At 41.5% G+C, this 21,954-nt stretch overlaps 1 protein-coding gene across 1 annotated transcript; it reads right to left on the minus strand.

Moving 5' to 3' along the window:
* Positions 1-669: 669 nt before the first annotated feature.
* LOC127007534 (LON peptidase N-terminal domain and RING finger protein 3-like) lies at positions 670-17,060 on the minus strand. The gene is made up of 8 exons (XM_050878707.1): positions 16,348-17,060; positions 6,933-7,180; positions 6,248-6,518; positions 5,890-6,083; positions 4,794-5,092; positions 3,049-3,202; positions 2,473-2,700; positions 670-2,224 (listed from the first exon to the last, which is right to left on the minus strand). Exons 1-8 carry the CDS (start codon positions 16,931-16,933, stop codon positions 2,108-2,110), a joined length of 2,097 nt encoding a protein of 698 aa, XP_050734664.1. The 5' UTR covers positions 16,934-17,060; the 3' UTR covers positions 670-2,107.
* Between the last annotated feature and the right edge of the window lie 4,894 nt (positions 17,061-21,954).

The following is a 21,954-nucleotide window of genomic DNA, read 5'->3' on the forward strand; positions in this document are numbered from 1 at the left end:
ACATATTTAACAGTAAGTGATGCTTCAGAGAGTGCCAACATTCATCTGCACTTGTACTACCTACCACACAAGCTAACCCACTTTTAGGGGGTTGGTCATTCACAAAGCGAGTGTCTACATATATAACAGTAACTAATATTTGAACAATGATGCTGGCAACATATCTAATAATAACTAATGTATCAAAGTGCCAGCATTCATCATCACTCATACCTACCATACATTAATAACTTTTGGGGCTGGCCACTACTAAATCTAGTCATGAGGAATGAACTCTTAGTAAGGCCAAATAACTTGACAAACAAATGAAAATTCACTTCACTGTCGTACAGTGTCACTAATCTTTGCTTGACACCACTGGAATAAACTATCTGAATCTGCAAGTGCATTAGATGTTGACACTGGAAGCACTCACTAGGACTGAGGAAACACTAAAACATCATTCTTACCTGTCATGAAATGCTCTCCACAGACTCCAGTGTTCAGGGTTTGAAGTCTTTGCTCTGGAGATCCTCGCTAACCATAGACTTCTTCTTTCAGCTATCAACTCCCTCCGCTCACCTTGCCGCATTGGTATTTTAGGCATTAACTCAAGAGTTACTCAACCAGTAAACAAAAAACAGGTCATGTACATCACTACTGACACGAGGACTGAATTGAAAGACTGAATAGTTTGAACATATTGTAATTCAGAAATATGAAGGAATAACCACTTGGCACAACAGCCAGAGCTGACTATCCTTAGAAAGTAGCTCAAAATTTTGTGCAATGGCTCATGTAAAAATATCTTTTGGTAACAAAGGGTATATCAACATCCTTGACATTCTGATGGGAACCTTTGGCCATGTAATATTGCTCCTAACTATCAGCACCTTCCCTAAGCTGTATTGTTTATTCATTCTAATCCATAAAAAAGGTAACTACCTTTGTATCAAAATAATCTTGTAAAAAGATTCTGGGTGCCCAGATCACACTTAAAGAAGATTTACATCTAATTCTAAGAAATTCTATAAAAATTTAACCTATTTAATGTATGCAAAAGCTTTAGGATAATGGGCCATATTACAAGTCAAACCTGAGAAGTTTTGGCTCCCTATAAAGGTCGGTTTAGGGGCCATACAACAAGACCAATTTAAGAATTTTCGGGTCCCTACAGAGTTCGGGATGAATAACTCTGTAGGGACCCAAAACTTCTCGGATTGGACTTGTAATACACCCCCTAAACCAACCTTTGTAGGGACCTGAAACTTCTCAGGTTTGACTTGTAATATGGCCCAATGACCTACAACCCAGTTTCCCTGAATTATGGTTACAGATTTCAAATGATAACCCTGACAAGGGTTTTCTCTAAAGTCAACTCTACACAGTTTGTATAATAAAGGAATATGAGGTATTAGGTATTTAGGTAGCGAATGTATTAAGCATGCACTAAACTGCATGACTTGAGAACAGCTATAATCATATAATAAATAAATGTAAATACACATAAATACATATTGCATGCCAGTCATACCTTACAATCCTGAGAAGAGTTCTGTTCAAGTTGTCAAAACAAGTTCTTATACTAAAGACAAAATCAGTAGTATGATTGTCATAATTCTCATCAAATTTCCCACAATTAGAAAAGGAGGAGGGCCAAAGATTACAAGAATAGGAGAGTGTAGTTACAGAAATTGCCCAACACACACACACACACACTCATTGCAGTGGCCAAGCACCTTTTTGGGAATGGGAAATCAGAATGAGATCAGATTCCATGTCCAATCTTATACCTCTTGTGCCCCAGGGCCACATGCTGCTTAAACCATTTGTGGTGAGGATGAATGAGGCTGCCACTTCCTGATGCAGCAAGTGGCCATTCAGTTTGAAAACTTTGCAATGCAATGGACAGGATTTCCATACACTCTTTTCCAACCAAATCTCAAGACATGAAGTGCCACATAATTTAATCTACAGATACTAACTATAATTTTTTGTCAGCTAAAGTTTTTTATAGTCAAAATAAATAATATATTAAATTTCCCAACAGAAATAGTAAGACAACGAGAAGCAGAACCCAACAGTTACTTTGGCATAAATATTTTGTAACGTTAAGAGATGCTACTAGTCACTGTGACCCCTCAGTGGGTGCTTGTCGAGGGCGCTGCTGAACTAGGACACAGCGAACTATCTTGTGGAGGATCTCCAGGCGACGCTTGAGGGAAGTTTCACAGAGGATTGACAGCTGTGGAGACAAAATTGTTTTTAAAGCATAGTAACCTTCAAAACAATATCATTCAGAAAACATTAAATGACACAGATAAAGGCTAAACATAGCCTGTAGCAACCATTCTTCCAATATTTGTACAAGCCACATTATATATATATATATATATATATATATATATATATATATATATATATATATATATATATATATATATATATATATTAAATAGATAAATTCTTTAAGACTAAAGGGAGGAAACATACCTGGATTCGATGATCAAGTGGAAGAATAGCAATGATCCACCACATCCAAGCTGGACCATTGGGAATAGTCCAGTACTCAACTTCAACTGGAGGCATGGGGCCGTAATGCACAAGAATCCTCCGTTTGGTCAGCAGTTCTATCGTTTCAAACCATTTTGAGGCTAATTTATGTACACAGTCATGGAGCTTGTGAAGTTCTGGTAAATTACTACTTGGTACAGCATCATCCTGAAAAGAAAGGATATTCACATAAATTAATATGCTGTTAAATTTTCATTTAGTTATCAATACATATTTGTTGTACTGACATCAACCAATCACATGAATATGGGACAATCATTGGCATTTTCATTTTCCAACATAGGTACAAGGGAAGAAATCACTAACACAAACTAAGGACAAAATAAATAATTTGTGACCAGGGAAATGGGTCACAAATTACCCATTACTAAAGAGATGTGAATAAAAGCCACTGTGTAGCAGGCATTTTTACTGAGACATAAAATAATGGCTAGCTAAACCTTGAAGTGTTTAAAGATCCACCGTCACTTTTAACACAGTAAGTCCATAACTAACCTGGAGAAATTCTACAGCAGCAGTGTTGTAGCCATCTTTTACACCCTTACTGACAATCTTGAAACGTCTGGAGCCAACTGTGTTCACAATTGAGCGACCATCTGGTGTGTACTCAATGTCTCTTATCTCCAGCATTGTTCCAGAATCAGCATACCTGGAAAATATGTTGGAGTGATAGATAAATATTTGTTCCATCATCAGACTAGTATCCTCCTGCTTATACTAACAAATGGAACAAAAACATGTGTTATAAGAACTTGGTGAATCCAAGTGTCAGCATGTCACACTGACATCACTGATAAGATGGATGAGAGCATTCATGTTGATATAAATAAATACGTTCTGCATTTGCTTATGGCAGTGAGAAAACTGTATGTTACAACTGAAGACCTTTACAGCATGCTGTGCTAATAAACAGATCCCTCTATCCAAATACAGGTTGAGAATCCTTTATCTGAAATTCCAAAATCCGAAAACCTCCAAAATCCGAAAGTTTTTTCAATGATGACATGACGTGTCACTAATGGAAAATTCCACAAAGTGATGGGAAATTACTTAAATGCCAGTAACGGTTCCAAAACAAGAACCAATAATCCAACGCCAGTACCAAAACACCAATAATGGTTCCAAAAATAGAACCAATAATCCGATACCGGTACCATCATGACGTCAGTGGCGTGAATCAACATGGCAGGCCTGAAGACGGCCACAACGAAGGCGGAGAGTCTTTTATAACATGATGTCCTCGGTTCCTGATGGCAGAGGAGGCCGTTACTGGCAGGCTAGCATGTGGCACCCTTCGCTGTCCTTCTCGCCGCCTGTGGTGCTATGGTGGAGTGCCTGGGCAGATATAGGCTGGTTTATAAGCCTTGGTGCCTAGGTGGGCGGGGGATGAATTTTGATTATATGCTTTCCTTGTTTTCTGGCCTTATAAATATTTCCTAAGTTCGCTTATATGCGTGGGCGCAGAAGGATTACGTGGGCATGCGGGCATGGGCGTAACTGGTGTAATTGCATCATCAGTTTTCATTTTACTTAGATTCAAATGGAAATATTCCGAAATCCGCAACACTTTTGGTCCCAGGAATTTCGGATAATGGATTCTCAACTTGTACTGATCCCTGCATGATCTTAAAAGAGAATAGCATACAGGAAACTCTGAATACTGAAAATTTGAGTAACATAAAACACAGGTGTCTGTGACCAGAAGTGTGTTTGCTGAGCAGGTGTGGATCCAGGAAAAAAGTTTGGGGGGGGGCCCCATTGTTGAAGTGTCCGATGAAATTGCCTACACACAATTTGGAACGTCCTGCAAGTTTTGTTGTTATAGCCGCAGTGCGCTTTTGAACTAGTTTTCCTGTATCCACTCAGGACCATGGGGGGGCGGGGGGGTTCCTGGGCCCCTCCCTTGGATCCGCCAATGTTACTGAGACACAACAGCCCCATAGATCAAAAATAAGGTACAGCAGCTCCCAAAACTATCTTTAAAATAATGCACTGTATAATCTGATACAATGAACAATGATATTAATACATGTTGCATGAGGTGGCAAACAAATGTTGCTGGATGTCTGCAGCTATATGGTGCTGATTTGTTTACCAGCAATAGCATCTACAATGGCTAACCATCCTTAACAACCTTAATTATGCCATCATTTGCATTACACATGAAAAGAGTTTAAGGGAGATACCTTGAAAGCTTATATTCTATAGTTTTAAGGAGCAGAAACCTATGCAACACTTACCCATTTTCAGCACTGTCCATGGGCATGCACATCCCAAATTCGCGGGTGCCTGACTCCATGCAACGCCTGATCATGAGTCTGTAGCGAGGCTCAAACACATGCAGAGGGCAGCTGATGGTTGGGATGGCCAGAGTGGCGATGAATATTGGGATGTCATGCTTGGAGTCCTTGCCAGCCGCTGCCAACTCATCCATCTCTTCATCGTGCTGTTGTTTCCTTTCCAAACACTCATTAGGCATCACAGTTTGCATTGCAGTTTCAAGGAATTCTGTGACTGCAGATCGGCGTTCTGCCAGGAACTGGAATGAAAAAATGCTATTACTAACTGGCTAACAATTTGAAAGGATTTACCTAATAAGTAGGCTACAGCCTGTGAACCAGTGGCATCGCGAGGGGGTGCTGGAGGGTACATATGTCGCCAGGTGCAGTACTTATTGCCTGGGAGGTGGGGGGCGCCATTACTGATTTTGTCCCCGGGCGCCAGCAACCCTCGTGACACCACTGCCGTGAACGTTTCAGATATTAAGAAGTTTTAAAAGAGAGAAACTCCATTGAAAAGTAATGTAATTTTCTTTAATACATAGTAATAAAGCATGCACAAAGCTGGTCATTCCAGGGAAAATAAAAGTGAAACAATATGCAAGGATAGATGTAACACTATCTAGACTCAGCAGTGGTTCCCAAACTTTTTTACATTATGCCTCCTATTGATTTCTAAGAAATCATCACGGCCCCCATCCCTTGTGTGTATGTGTGTGTGTGTGTGTGTATATATATATATATATATATATATATATATATATATATATATATATATATATATATATATATATATATATATATATATATATATATATATATATCTCGAAACTCGTGTGAGGATGATTCAGTGTTACTCCTTCGTGTGTGTGTGTGTGTGTGTGTGTGTGTGTGTGTGTGTGTGTGTGTGTGTGTGTGTGTATTTATTTGCAAAACTGCAATTTTTGGCAGACGGAATCACGCCCCCCTTGTATCCAGCTCACGACCACCAGGGGGACCTGCCCCTCAGTTTGGGAACCGCTGATCTAATGGCATGGCTATTTATTTATTTCTTCACCATTTTTATGGAGGTCTTGCAAAGTGGACAGCTGGTGGAGTGATCCAGACAACGGTCCAGACACGTGCGGCAGAAGGAGTGGCCGCACGGGGTGGTGACGGGCTGGTACAGATACCGGTAGCAAAGCGTGCACTCAAAGTCATTCACCTCATAGTTTTGTAGGTCTACAGTGCGTACATAACCACCACTTGATTCTGAAAAGTAACGATATGCTGTTACTTAAGTAAAAATTTGGTTAAAAAGTTATATCCAAATGCCATTTATTAAGGATAATCATCAAATTACATCTTCAGTTAATTTTATGTATCATCATTAACAAGGTCGTTACTTATGAATCTCATGAAAGCTTCTCACTCACTTCTGTTACGTTCCATTTCATGGTTGAACTTTTCCATGATTTTTCTTAGGTGAGCCACCTCCTCGATGGGTGGGGCAGAGGGCCCACAGTGGCCCTGCTGGCGGCCGTCCTCGCTGTCCTCACTGTCCTCAGAGTCGTACTCAGGAATGAGGGAAGGGTCCGAGATGGCCGGTGAGATCCTGGAGTAACAGCAGTGGTGGTGGCGGCCGCTCCGCCCCTCCATGCTGTACCGTCTGTTACATGTCAGTCTGACCAGCAGCCGGTGGAAAGCCTGATAAAAGAATATGTTTTTGTATCATACGCAATGATTTTCTTTTTTTTTTAAGAATGCTGTATACCAATAACGGAGTGCTATGACATAAAGTAGGCAAGTTGAAAATAATTCATCAGATAGATAGATGATGTATACTAGTAAAAAATAATTGCCCAAGTTTATACATTTTACAATACTATGCATAAAAAAGGGGATAAAGAATAATGTGACAGGTAGCCTTTTGAACATTGGGTTTCCAGACCCCAAGATTTATATATCAAACGGTAAGGGAAAAAAAGTGCCCCCATGACCAGTTTCACAATTCTGTGCTCAACTAACCAATTACATAAATACGACGTGACTGGCTAATATTTAATAGCATAAAAATCACTTTGCCACCTTAAATTAATAATATCAGGCACTTGTGTTTACCTTCGAGATTTCATCCTTAACGTTGTGTACACTGATGGACTCCTCAAGGATGGTACACTGCAGGAGAGAGACAATTGAATCCTCAAAACGGCCGAGAGAAGTCAGAGCCATGGCCTTGCGGAAGTAGCCCTTGGCCCACTCCGGGCGACACCTGGTGGCGGCCTCGGCGTCCTTGAGGGCCTCCTCTGCCCGGCCCATCGTGTGCATGACGTGCGAGCGGTTACTTAGCAGCAGATGGTCTTGCGGCGCTGCAGGGAGGAAAAACAGTTGATTATGACATAATTATGATTGAAGTATTTCAAACCTATCATGGATGAGTTTTGATGTTATCAAAATGGTACATTCTATATTCCATTTCTCAGAGACAAAAATATGAAATTGTGATATTTTTGTCCTAGAACGAGGCAGATCGTGAGAGGAGAAACCACACGTATACGTACAGGGTATAAAGCTGCTTTCACACGAGCAGTTTCTGCCGCGAGCTTTAGATATACACTGAGACTGATTCACATAATGGGACCGTTCACATTGGGCGGGAGAGGCAAAATCACCGCCGCAACAACCGTCACCTGCTGCCACCCTAATAGCAAGACAGCCGCGGCAGAAAGGCCGTCGAGAGGCTCTCCAGCGTATAGCAGTTGATAAGTTGTGTCATCATAGGTCCTATAGCACTACACTTCCTGGTCTGCAACACTTAACAGCTGGGATGCACTATTATAATCATGCATATACCAACTTTTCCTAAATGCTTATTGAAAATGTGTTCACATAATTATTAATCCTGTAACTCTATACACGACAAACACTGATGACATTAAATTTCATGGTCATGGCAAGTTTCAACTATCACGATACAATTATTAATCTGAGACTCAAAGAATGAAACTCTTTAACTGTAGGTTGGTTATAAAGATAAGAAGACATACTTGGGTGAGGAGAGAGAAACCGCTCATATGTGGACTAGCCTAAATCTGCTAAACGGATGGTTACTTGGCCACCATCTGTTTAATTAACAGATATATGAACACAACGTGAACAAATAACTGGCTGTAAATTAGGCTATTATACTTTCATCACCTTGCACCGTGCTACAATACCATGGAACAAAGCCACTATCGCATCTAAGAACACTTGATAACCTCTTGACAAAAATAATAAAATCGTGGGAGTGGTCACGTGTGATTTGACCCTGACATTATGGCCCTCTCCACCTCATTCCTCCCGCCCCCCCCCCTCCCCCCCTAGAGTCCCTTGATAGAAAGAGTCCCGACAACCTAAGATTTGGACCCCATTATTGGCCCTGTTTTCGCCGCGCTTTTCAAACACTAGCAAACGCTCTCTCTTGTATTTCTGTTTCCCAGCCATACGGGTCGTCCAATGAAACTGAGCACACTTGTGTCAGATCTGCACACCTTCCCCTAACAGCCAGCAGGGAGCCAGCAGCCAGCGAGCTCTGGGAAAATAAATAAGAGACGGTATGTGTCTACATCAACAGGTATCGCCGTCCCACCATTACGCCCTTATACTTTACCATAATTTGGTCACCAGCCGTTGGAACGTGCCGTAAGGTGACAGGAGATTATTATTAGCCTTACAATCAGCCACTGTCTCAGTATAGGCACTCAGTAACCCATGTAGCTTATGATAACTAAAGGCGTGTCATGGCGGGCTGCTGACGACCTTGAGATCAGACCGAATAATTTTGACAGTACAAAGGGAGGGCGGTTATGACAGCAGGACACACACAATGGCAGTGTGTGTGTCTTGCTGTCATAACCGATGGTTTCCTCCCAAGACGACTGACTGTTAGCACGCCCGTCTTCTCAGCGGCTTTGCAGTTAATTAATACACTTTGTATCCCCTCTGTGGCATTTTGCTATAACGGAAGGCTAGTCAGCAAGGCATTGTTACATTGAAAAGCAGCCGAATTCGCTTCCAAAATAGGTAAAATTGTTTTTAATACCTCAGTTCAAAGTCGGCGCGGTGCTCGAAGGGCCAAAAATGGCGCCCAGCAGCCTTATACACAAGGCCGCCTATGTCGGGACTCTCTCTATAAAGGGACTCTATCCCCCCCTAGCCTAGACTCCTTGCCGTAAGCCCCCTGCCCTCCCCTCGCCCCTTGCACAAGAAAAAGGGGGCTAGTATTGGCGTTGATAAGCCTAATGGTCGGGGTCACTGGATACGTGTACTGCCTAGCCAATCCAACCCAAGGGGATCAGGGCCCTGGAGGGGATAAGGGTAAAGAAAACCTCGTATCATCACCACCGCTGGCTGCAATTGACTCATGTTTGCATTCACAGGCCAGTTCCTAGGGGCAAGGCTAAGTTGCGTGAACGACCTAGTAATTCTTCTAAACTAAATGTGTTAGCTGAATCGATTTAAGTTCATCTGTGAGCTTATGCCACCAGGGTGCGTAACGAACGACCTGCATGAGTCCGGGGCGGTGTGTCGTGCGTACTAGCAAATTACAGCAGTTAATATTCAACAATTTCGTCACTCCCTAATAGAAGCGCACATGGGAAAATATCAACCAAGAGAGAGAGAGAGAGAGAGAGATGAATAGAATTGTCATAGTAGTGCCCATCTTATCTCCTATAGGATAAAATGGAGTAAGACGTAGGTTACCCTCCTCCTCTTACTGACTGTCTTCTACCCCTAAACTTATACCGCAATGTTCCTTCCCTTGTTTTCTTCTGTTGTCAACTCCATGCTATTTGCTCTTCTGAACTTGCTAATTGTATGACTACAACTCCTTCCACCGTCTTGTTCTACACAATGTTCTTCGAATTCCAAAGGCAAGAGGTGGCCATCATAAATTTTTCCATTGGACTATTTTCATTACTATAAAACAAACGTCGTTACTACGATACGATATCCTTACTTCATGTGACGTTTGATATCTATTGTATGCTATCAAGAAATGAGCAAATACGTGATAAACCCCCGCCAATCACGATTCACTTCAGCAATAATAATAATAATATCGTGATCGCCGTCCTGCTGCTTCGTTGCACAGCTGGGAAGATGTTAAAACAAGCTCACTCATTGCTAAGTTGGGGCTGGTCAGCGGGTGTGATGACAGGAGAGGTTCGACCAGGATAAGACGGACTGCCAAAAGGTCCGTCTTCTCTTTTACCTATTACCCTTACTACATCACATCAGACAACAAATACACATTATCATGGCACCGAAAAACGCACCTCCAGATCATGAATAGCAAAGAAACACATAGAAACACAAATAAGGGGATAATAATGCATTCCGTACTCCGCCATGAACGCCAACGCCAAACCTTCCCGAACACCCAAACTTGTCCCCTGTAGTAGGCGTCTAATAACACCCTCTACGATTAAATGAAGAGATGGTGTACACTTCAGAAAGCCTCTAAGACTAAGCCATATATCAAAACTTCCCATAGTACCCAATTCGTACCCCAGACATAGAGGCTGAACCTTAAAGCAGACCTCTCGAGCTTCCTGTGTGAGGGTACTACGTGGCAACCTTCCTCCACACACACCCCTTTGAGCGTTCGTTCCCAGTTGAGGACGATGTGGCTCAATACTGGCGGACACGTGACTCACACTCTCTCTCTCTCTCTCTCTCTCTCTCTCTCTCTCTCTCTACGCAAATGTCAGAATCTGATGTTTCCAATGGCGGCGAGACCAGACGCGCCAGCTTCTGTTGTGTCAGTCAGTCCGTCAGAATCTCTCCGAGGAAAACTGATCGAATGTTTTAAAATACTAAATGGATTCACGAATGTGGACAAATCAAAATTGTTTATGATCGATGACACTGCGAACGAGGAATAATGGCACAAAACTTAAATGTAGACAAGTAAATTCAGACCACCAAATTTTTCTTCACCAACGTTGTAGTGCGAGAATGAAATAAGCTGCCACCTTCAGTGGTTCAGTGTAACACGATTGACTCTCTCAGGCGCCTTCCTGCACCTGTAACCTTACGTAGGGAGGGTTGCCAAAACAAACACTCCGTTTCTTTGTGATTTCTCTGCTGCATATAGTTATATGCAGCAGAAGGTTACATACAATAAGCATTCCTACCACTCTTGGGCTCCCACAAACAGGCAGGAATATGAGGGCTGACTAACGAGCACTAATGAAATGTGGATTCATGGATAACGCAGAAAACGAGAGGGTAACGCATATTTTATTGTTTAGCTGCTTTTTGCCCTTGTCCTAATTTGCTTTACCCTCATTTTTTAATTAGATTGATACATCTTTATTATTCAGCTTCATCCTAATAAATGCTTTGGTGAGGCGGCTGCTATACCTAACAGAAGTCACGTGCAACACTCTCTCTCTCTCTCTCTCTCTCTCTCTCTCTCTCTCTCTCTCTCTCTCTCAGCTGTTCGTAACGCTACATCACCCAACTGTAGCACACACACACACACACACACACACACACACACTTTCCGCTGCTTGCAAGAAGACGCCAGCCAGCCTTGCATATTCCCCGCTGGTTCTTCCTTTCCATTATGATTAAACACACGAGCGACTCTTAAACGCAGGTATCAAACTCTTCAGACTCACGTAACAAGCAACCCATATATGTATTATCAATGTGTCAGCATCGTGTTACTAATAATATACAAGAAAAGAGGGAAGGAGGATTAGATAGGTAGGCGTGTGCGTAGGGAATATCCGGTCACTACTAGTTATGCCTTCTGTGATGTAGGCTACTGACGCAGCAGGAAGGCATAGCAACGGCTATTCTACACGTAATATTATATGGCCTCTCTCTCTCTCTCTCTCTCTCTCTCTCTCTCTCTCTCTCTCTCTCTCTCTCTCTCTCTCTCTCTTTTTGATGGTGATTCGCTTTCTGCAAAATCGTTAACTGGGATACATTACGCCTAGCATTCTTCGTAATCTATTATAATTTATAGCACTCTGCATCTATATAGTCATATCAACAATTATAGCACGCCATAATCCATTCTAAAGTTGTGCACCTCAACCTTTCAAATTTTGTGCGGCAACCGCAATCGGGAGGGGTATTTATATATCGGAGTCGCCTCGGCTCGGCTCGCCTTTTCCGTCTTGCCGCCACTGGACAAGACTTTCCCAGGTGATGCTTTTTTGCAATGTCAGTTGACTCAACAGCAACACCGTCCATTGTCGAGTGCGTCTCTGGTCCATGGTGGGTTCTGGGGAGATGTTATGGGGGTTCTGCTGCTACTGGTGGACTGTGACGCAACTACAAGCAGACGACGCTGAGCACAGCTGATGCTCAGCTGGGAGATCGTAGCCATGGTTTTGCCTGAAGGCGACATGTTTCCGACGAGTCGCCGAATAGTCGCCGACGCGTCGGCGACAAGTTTCCGACATGTCGGAAACATGTCTTCAATGCGTCGGTAACATGTTTCCGACGTGTTGGCCACAGAAAAAACGTTAAAAAATCGTGGCCGTTGTCGGCGATTTTTTCGTCGACAACGGCCACGATTCGGGTCGAGCCTTTGTCGCAGCCGAAGTCGTGACTGTGTAAACCAGGCATTATTTGACCCATGCTGCTTCTCTTGTCAGAAGTCGCTGAAGTTGGGGTTGATTGAAGATCTGGGCAGCATGTAGGTAATCTTCCGCCCCTCGGCGATTATTTAATTATTCAATGCCTCTACGTCTCTCTCCCAGCGCTCTGTGACTCTTAAAGCTAAGTACTAAATTAGTACTATTGGCCAACTCTATTTGTCTTATCCTGAGGTGAGAGCTCGGGAGCTTAGGAGGTTAACTCACTTCTTTTAATTCAAGTGGTACCACCTGCTCATTTAACTGTAAATTTTCCCATACGGTTAGCTGATGAGACTAGTCTTGACTTTACTTTGATGATCGAGGCAATGTGGGTGGTGCCCGACAGGCACGTGCCTAATACAGAAAAGTCCTTGTTTTGATGAGTAAGTAGCTATTTCAGGTAAAACCAAGTAAAAGATGCCACTATATTGCCTTCATATCGATTTAGATAAAGCAAGCAATTATATAGTTATTAACACATAAAAATTATATATCTCCGTGTGTGTGTGTGTGTGTGTGTGTGTGTGTGTGTGTGTGTGTGTGTCCCGTCAGGGCGCTCACGTAAAGCTTGAACAAACGGGTTGTGCTGTCATGACGGGAAACGATGCCTGGCTTCTTACATTACACAATGCCTGACGTTCATGTTGTCAAAGTTGCCATGTAAACACTTAACCTAGCAGTTGTTAAAAAGTTAGGGTAATAACTATGAGTTCCGAAGTGTCTAATTTTCCTAGTTGGGATAAGTTTTTATGACATCGGTTAGTCGCGTAATGTCTGACCACATTTTACTATGACAACAATTATCGGTCAAACCGTAAGTGCGTAGACTGCCCAGAAGCAACAAACTTAAATGACAAAAAGTAAAGAAAATCGGCTGTAGGTTCGTTGATGTTTACAATAGTGCTTTTATCAGTTTTTGTTAATGTATAGGTAATGCATGGTGTTTGAGGGTAACTAATAGCCTCCACAGCAGGAGAGGGAATTCGTCTACTGCTGTCGTACAGATAGGAGACTGCTAGCCATCTCTTGCTTTTAGCTGCAGCCGCTGGACAGCTTCAGCGAAAAGAAGGCTGAGTGCGTAAGTCCTTCCTGTCAGTACACAGCCTCTACCTGGTTAAGAATTTCAGAGTGCCTCCACGTGGCACCCTTGGTAACTGGCACCTTGTGGTCCAAAGCTAAATCTCCGAAGCCCCAGATATGTGTGCATGGCTCACCAACGTATGGATACGCCCTGTCACTTCACCAATCCAACCCGGGCAAGTGGGGATCGTAGCCACGGTAGGCTACCCACCTAGGAGAGGGACAATTCCCACTACAAACACGGGCAGGTGGGGCTCGTAGCCATACAATAGGCAATCCATCAATGCCCTCGCCCAAAAACTGGGGTTGCCTATCAGAAAGGGGATCCAAGACAGAAAAAACACTATCCAAGACAGAAAAAAAAACTATCTAGATAAAAAGATGAACAACGACAACGCCGTATCATCTGCCATCTAACCTCATAAAAGATTATGGGAATCTCTGACGTTACACGTAAGCACGGTGTTTGTTATACTACTTAGAACTCCAGCAAGGAGAAATCGATGAATCACCTTATAATTATGCAATAAAATTTGTTACCGGCGCCAAGATACCAAGCGAAGTTTTATCAAGAGATAGGAACGCCCTGCTTTACGTAAACAAAATAATGCTGGGGGTGGTGGTCGTGAAGAGATGTGTGGCGTCCTCGCTGTAGCTCACTCTGTGGCGTACCGTCATGTACACCATTTGACAACACGCAGAGCAACACAACTGAAAACACACCTCGTTACCGCGATAAGGAGTTTTTTTTTTTTTTCTATTATAGTATCATTTTCTATCCTACGAAGAGAGCAGATCAAGGGCCGAAAACTCTTATTTTGTTAGTTTGTAGAAACTTAAAACTCCTGCACAAAACAAGCTGACCCACAGACAAAATTTCGAGAGAGAGAGAGAGAGAGAGAGAGAGAGAGAGAGAGAGAGAGAGAGACTACATCCTCCTACAAAAATAACAGCATATCGAACATCACAAACACTCAAGATGTAGTGTCATAATGCGGAACGAATCTGTCCCTGCCTCCACATCACTGCCACATTTTTTACAATACATGAGAACCAGTGGTACATTTTCGTCGCAGGTCAGTGGGTTCATGTGCCGCGGTCGGCCTTGGCCGAGTACGTCACCCGCCGACACGTGACCGATGTAAGATTATTCGTCAGAGTTTTCTGACAATAGGCAGTGGGCGTTTCCTTTCCAATGAGACAAATTCCGCATACTATTTTATTCATTGTTAGAAATGTACCGTATGATGCCAAAGGATAGTATATAATGATGTGGAAAGCCACTTCTATTTAATCCGTAATCGCCGCTTAAATCTCATTAATATCTGTTCTCCTCAAGTATAAATCACCTAAAAACATTTTACAAGTGATAAATGGTCAAGTATATTAAAGTAATTAGCAATACACCCGAAAGCACTATTTTAATTTTATTTACGAATGGCATAAACCAAAATGTTCATGCACACCCGTTTTGTTCTTCTCTTGCACTTGGATGGAAAACGGCGCAGCAGGAAGTGGAGACTGCTGGCACGTGACCCCCGAGCAGCCTTGGTCACGTGGCTTGCTTGTGAGGCAGACGGCACGTGTGGGTAGGATGCGAAATAGCGACTAAAATCTTAGCAGTCCCTGTATCATCACATATCCTGTGATATTTATCTTTAGAGGTTACCTACACGTCAATAACTCTGTTCTTCCCCCGTAACGAGGTTGGTAAGGGTTCTCACCACAAGCTTACGTGGGCGGTATTCTCTAGTTTAACGACCACCACACTACCACTACCCTAGATGCATTCATTTACTATTTTTTCTCTTGTACATACTAATGTACTGTTAAATAACTAGAATATGCCACTTACGTAACGCAGCACTCTACACCTTATATTTGGAGAGTAGCCTGCACTCAGGTCACAAAGAAGCCCTTACAATCATTATAAGCATGCAACCTCATGTAAGTGATCCTTGCAAACTGTACTTTAATTAAAGTGAGTAGCTACTGAGCGCGCAGCTGGACACGTTTAAGTATAAAACCATCTCAAGGCACGGTCAGTGTCTGCTTATACAACACGGCTGGCTGCCTGTGTAGTGTATATAACTGCCGGGCACTTGCACGTCAACAATGCGAGTACCATTTTTCATTGTTGAGCTGTAGAGCCGAGAACATTTCTTCCAACAACTTATGACCTACACGTGAGTTGCTCTTATGAAAGGTGAGCACTTCCTGTGACCTATTTCCTTTGTATCGCAGCTAAATCAGCTGTCAAGGCCTTAATACAGAGGCTGAACGTATAAAGATGCATTAAACTACATGGAGATGCAGGTGGAAAGCAAGACGCCACACGGTTCAGTTACATAGAGCAAAGAGCAGGTAAAAACTGCGATGCCTCACGACACTTTACGTAAGGTGCGAGGCCCACAAACGGTGGTGCACGGCTCGCTTTGGCAACCCCCCCGCCCGTTACATATGCATCCCATGAACCTGCCTCGCCACGCTTACGGAACATATTTAGGCCCTGTCTTTAGACAATGTGCTTTAGGTCATGTATTGTCCCTAATAATAATGTACGGAGTTTTCATAATGTGGGCTTATACAACTGGGCGGGGTAAGGGCGCTTGCGTGGGCTGTTGCTTTGAGAGGTGTCTGCCTTACGTAAACTTCACACAGCCTTGCAACGGCGCCTCCCTCTTTCTCTACACTGCTACTTTACTGTCATTGATCCGACTCTCGGGTTGCGTAAAGGCACAGGATTGGGGCACGTCCTTGATCTAACTCACAAAGACGAGGGAAGTAGTAACAAGGTGGGAGGGGGTGCTTACCACACTTGAAGGCTTTGGTGTAGGCCTCGAGTGCTTTCTCCAGTTGTTGGTCCATGAAGTATTTGTTTCCGTCGGTCCTTAGCTTGACGCCCTCCACCTCCTGCATCCACCAACGGTTCACTAACGTAGAGACTAACACATTGGGCTTCACATTGGTTAGGCTCTTGTCTTTAAACTTATACTGGCAAACTTTACACGTTCTGAGTTGTTCTTTCAAGAGGCACCTTCGGCAGTAGGTGTGGCCACACACTAGGGTGAGGGGCTCGTGTAGGACCCCCCAGCACATCGGGCAAGAGAACACATTTCTAGAGATGGGAGGACCATTCTCTTTCCAGTTTAATCTTAAATAATCAACTATTTTACTAATTACTTGATACAGTTTATCAGGGCTCATAGAATATAACTTATACGTGTGGTACAACAGTTCCAAACTCTCTACAACTTGCCCCTTTTCCGCGAGCAAAGTTGCATAAGATAAATATATTTCTTGGTTTGGTCCCTTTTCTTTCAATATTTTTTCAAACATTTCACAGGCTATGACTCCACCAATGATTGTTTTTTCCACCGAGTCGTTCACCAAACTCATCTTGGCAGATGATGGAGTCACACGACGTCAATTTCTTGTCATCTCAACAACACTACAACCGGAGGGGATTGTAAACACCCACCTCCAACACCAACAACAGCTGGTCGTTTACTGAGGCTGCCTGCGCCTGGCTGGCTGAGCTGTCGCTGCTGTGACCCCCCACCTTCCCTCACCTTCACGTGTAGCGCCCCGCCCCCGCTAGCCTCGCACTGCTTCCCGCCGACGACCGCCAGCTTCAAATTACTCTCACGGCCGTCCAGGTGAGTGAATGACGTTTTTTTTTTTTTTACCTTCATGTATCCTGTACCTTACTGATAATCACGAAGAAGATTATATATTGAGAGAGAGAGAGAGAGAGAGAGAGAGAGAGAGAGAGAGAGAGAGATGTACACACACACACACACACACACACACACACACACGTGTTCAGTGTTCTGTATTCGAGATGATGTTACTTTAATGCTAAAATAATAGCGCTACCCAACATGGTATTCTTTTTTTTATGAAATATGGTTTGAAAGTGTAGACCTTCTAAGGTAAACCAATCTATGGCTTGTGTACCTATTGTATAACGTGTTTCATAAAAAAAAACCAGTTTCAAGAAAATTCTGGTGTAACACACACACACACACACACACACACACACACACACACACACACACTTATATAATTACATTATGAAAGAAAAAAGTGAAATACCATAATAGTAATTAGTATTTTTTCTATAATCGACATCCTGAAGGAAAAATCTTACATAATTCATTGCAAAAATATCCGAATCCTTTATTCAACTATATGTTGCTCCAGACCTTCCCTTGCTCTCACTGGAAAGCACCACTTATTGTTAATTGACATGATTACACCTGCTTACGTAGACGTGTTATATATATATATATATATATATATATATATATATATATATATATATATATATATATATATATATATATATATATATATATATATAAATGTCTTGACGAATCTCAAGTTATATATTCCTTCATTCTAAACAAAGCAGATTCTATTTAGCATCTACTTTATGCGACTCTCAAAGTCCTTTCTTAATTTTTCATCATTTCCTCGTTTGTTTGTTATCTAATATTTAACATATTTTTACGTGCTAATCGACTTGCTTTTTTATTTATATATTCATTAACTTATTGATAGGATATTTGATAGAAAATAATCTGATCGTCCATAAAACTGAAGCTGCAATGTGCGAGTCGCGAATAATTTCCTTGATGGTGTCCTGAATGTGTGTGTGTGTGTGTGTGTGTGTGTGTGTGTGTGTGTTGAGGGAGAGTGTGAGGGTGGAGGGTTTACTAAAGGATTATTATGTTGAAATGTGCTTGTAATGGGAAGGTTTGGTGTTGGTTTCGGTCTAGGTGGGCTAGATGGGTAAGGCGTGCAACATAACCACAGACCTGTCCTGCGGGGCTCCGTGGCATGGGCGACACTTACATATATCTCTGCCACGTGACAGGAGTCAGGGGGGGTGCGAAAGGGGAGCGCAGGGAGGTTACATATTACGGTGTGTGTGTGTGTGTGTGTGTGTGTGTGTGTCTGTGTGTGTGTGTGTGTGTGTGTGTGCTGGGATTACATTTTTTGTTATTATTATTATTATTATTATTATTATTATTATTATTATTATTATTATTATTATTATTATTATTATTATATTATTGTTATTACTATTATTATTATTATTATTATTATTATTATTATTATTATTATTATTATTATTATTATTATTATTATTATTATTATTATTATTATTATTATTATTATTATTATTATTATAACTATAATTATAATTATAACTATAATTATTATTATAACTATAATTATAATTATCATTATTATTATAATTATAATTATAATTATTATTATTATTATTATTATTATTATTATTATTATTATTATTATTATTATTATTATTATTATTATTATTATTATTATTATTATTATTATTATAATTATTATTATTATCATTATTATTATTATTATTATTATTATTATTATTATTATTATTATTATTATTATTATTATTATTATTATTATTATTATCATTATTATTATTATTAATATTATTGTTATCATTATTATCGTCATTATTATAACTGTGTCGAAGAAGTAAGTGACCTTCGAAGACCTTTTATTGCTAATTAATCTTTTTCGTAGATATATAATTTCAATCGATAAAAATAATGTAATTATTTTTAGTGAAGTTTACAAAACAAATAACAAGCATTCGTATATACGAATTATCTCGCTAATGCGGCTGGTCATAATAATTGTTGTTAAAAATGAGAACATAAATCGATATGAAACAAACTACTAAGTAAGTTTAAAGAGCATAAGAAGTTAATGAATGACACTAATATAATCACGGCAAAAAACGATACCCCACACAAAACAAGGTCGCGTGCATGATACCTATAGATTCAAGAGCTTGGGCTCGTGCACGATTAAAGCGCTTGTTCTGGTGTGCCTTGATTCACGTGGCGGCTGAATGTCAACAATGAGAGCAACGAGTCGACAGGCGGACCCAGATTTACGGACGAACCTTTACATAAGTGTAAATCAGCTGTTGGTTTAACTGGCCTGCTGAACCACTGCAGCCTGTTTTGTGCCTGCTGCATGCTGCACCCTTCACATGCACTCATCCAATCTCTGTTGCTAAGAGATGAGAACTCCATGAAAGAACACTTAGTAGTGGAAATACTTCCGGAAAAAGATGGGAACTAATTTTAGTTGATGTCTTTTGCACATTCATAGACACGTCAGTCAGTCTTCAGCTCCTCTTTGGTGTTGCTTTGTTTATTAGTGAGCTTCAGGAAAGCATCGGAACTGATCTGTTGCTAAGAGTTAAGAGATGATGGGTTGCAAAAACGGAGTAGCGATGTGGCGTCGAATTCCGTCCCTCTGTCGGGAAATGTCCGAAATTGAAGTGCGCATGCGTGGTCTTTGCTATTTTGTCAATTTCATTCATAGCACTGTCTTTCAATAGCTTACCTTTGATCTTATGCTAGTTTTCATGAAAAAATTGCCAAATTCCAGGCTGCCATAGACCCCGTAGCTCAGTTACTATTGAATGGAGAGTATCCCATAAACCTGACCTTCAATCTGAAGAAAACTCTAAGGAGACAGAAGGACAATCAGAAGATCAAAGGTAAGCTCAATATAAGCTATTAGAAGACAGTGCAGTGAGTAATATGGACAAAATAGCAAAGCCCGCGCATGCGCATTCAATTTGGGACATTTCCCGACAGAGGGACGGAATTCGACGCCATAGGCACAGCGCTTCGTCTTCCCTCACAATTTACCGTTTACCGTTTACCGTTGATGAGTTTTCAGCCCCCGCTCCACTGCTAGTGCAGCGCTCTGCGAGGGCCGTTAACAATTACGATGATTGCCTCGATAATAATCCTCGATACACTTATTCACAACGTCGTAGTGAGTGAGCCTTGATTGCTTTCATTAATAACCTACTGATGTCCTTTTAATAAAACTTGGCATCATCATAGTCACTTGGCCGTGTTTGGGTTCGCACTAAATTATTTCCAACTCACTGAATATTTAACACACAATTTGTCTTTGAGTATAAACTCTAATTAATAGCCATGAATTCTCTTAATTTCGGCTTGAAGAACTACACAACACTGGTCATTCGCTGAGTGGTTGATTTCAGGCTTCTTGTAACTCACACAATTTATGCAATTCTTCTCAGCCATGGCGCACTCCTTTGATTTGTGATCGCCAGAGCATTTGAAACATTTTGGGGCTTCTCCATTGGTCTTGGCAGTACAGTTGACCTCAAGATGGCCATATCTCTGACAATGATAACATATAATTCCATCGTATCTGTCTCTCACTGTGTTTATTCCCCATTCTAATTTCAACTTGTCGTGATTCTTGTAAATCAGCTCTCTTACAGTTGGGTCGCACCTCAAAATGTAGTGCATCGTGCCGCCAGCTGCAGGATTACTAAAAATCAGCTCAATCTTATTCTCAACACCCTGAATTGTGCGTAAGAACTCATTGCGGTCTAAGATGGTCTCCTTTATTTTTTCCTTGGTCTCGTCTTTATGCACACTGCATACTTGGTTTCATCTTTCCAACACTCTTGGTACTAATTTGCTCAACAGACTCCAATTTTTGAGCAGCCTCAGCCCTTGTGTTCTCATTATCAAAGTTCATGACAATATTACCTCCATTTGTGAATCTTGAATCAGTTATTTGAATGCCATTCAATGCCTGTGAACCTTCATCCTTCATGTCTGTTGCCTTCTTTTCCTGGGAAGAAGCTTTCACAACTAGGAGATTCTTCTTGACTTTCCTGTCTTTCTTCGCCACCTCAGCCCAACTAAGTGGTTGGTCAGCAGAGGCGTCAGCAACTGACTCCAGGCCCTCCTGCACCTTATTATCCCTTGATTCAACCTCATCTTTTACCACAGATATTTCTTTAGATAATTCTTGCTTGAATTCATCCAATTTCTCTACAATTTTGGTATCCAGAGACGCTTTATGAAGGCATGGGGTGCAAATCCAATTAATTTTAGGTATATTATCCTGGTTAATTCCAGACAAATGAGCACACTCTACATGGCACCACTTAGGACATAAACAGCATCCAATCCATTTCTCGCCTGTGAAATCCTCACAAACGTAACACAAATCCCTCACGCCCTTGACCCTGACAGCCATGTCGACAAAACACTTTCCGCGTGGAGCAAGACGCAACACATCCGATCACGGCCACGACTACCAGTCCGTGTGTATGAGGAAACCTGGGAAGGCTGAATGAGATTAGTAGTGTGTTGGGTTGTAAGGCTCTGTTATCTAGGGTATGACTTTACGTACAACAGGTGCACAGATTAGTAATGATCATGATCTGTTCAGTTCATCCTCCCTCACGGTCTGATTGCAATGCATGTGTGTTTGCTGGTAGAGCTGAGGATGGTAATGTATCACATTGGGTATAGATATTTCTATCCACATTGGTAAAACCTTGCCCACAA

This window comes from Eriocheir sinensis, chromosome 35, assembly GCF_024679095.1.
Source record: "Eriocheir sinensis breed Jianghai 21 chromosome 35, ASM2467909v1, whole genome shotgun sequence".
In the NCBI taxonomy this organism is placed as follows: Eukaryota; Metazoa; Arthropoda; class Malacostraca; order Decapoda; family Varunidae; genus Eriocheir; species Eriocheir sinensis.

Excerpts from the sequence above, each read along its gene's own strand:
- LOC127007534 (XM_050878707.1), bottom strand. The coding sequence starts at position 16,933 with ATGAGTTTGGTGAACGACTCGGTGGAAAAAACAATCATTGGTGGAGTC. Across the intron at positions 6,084-6,247 it reads TGAAATGGAACGTAACAGAA|AATCAAGTGGTGGTTATGTA; the intron begins GTGAGTGAGAAG and ends GTTACTTTTCAG. Across the intron at positions 2,701-3,048 it reads CTGCTGTAGAATTTCTCCAG|GATGATGCTGTACCAAGTAG; the intron begins GTTAGTTATGGA and ends CTTTCTTTTCAG.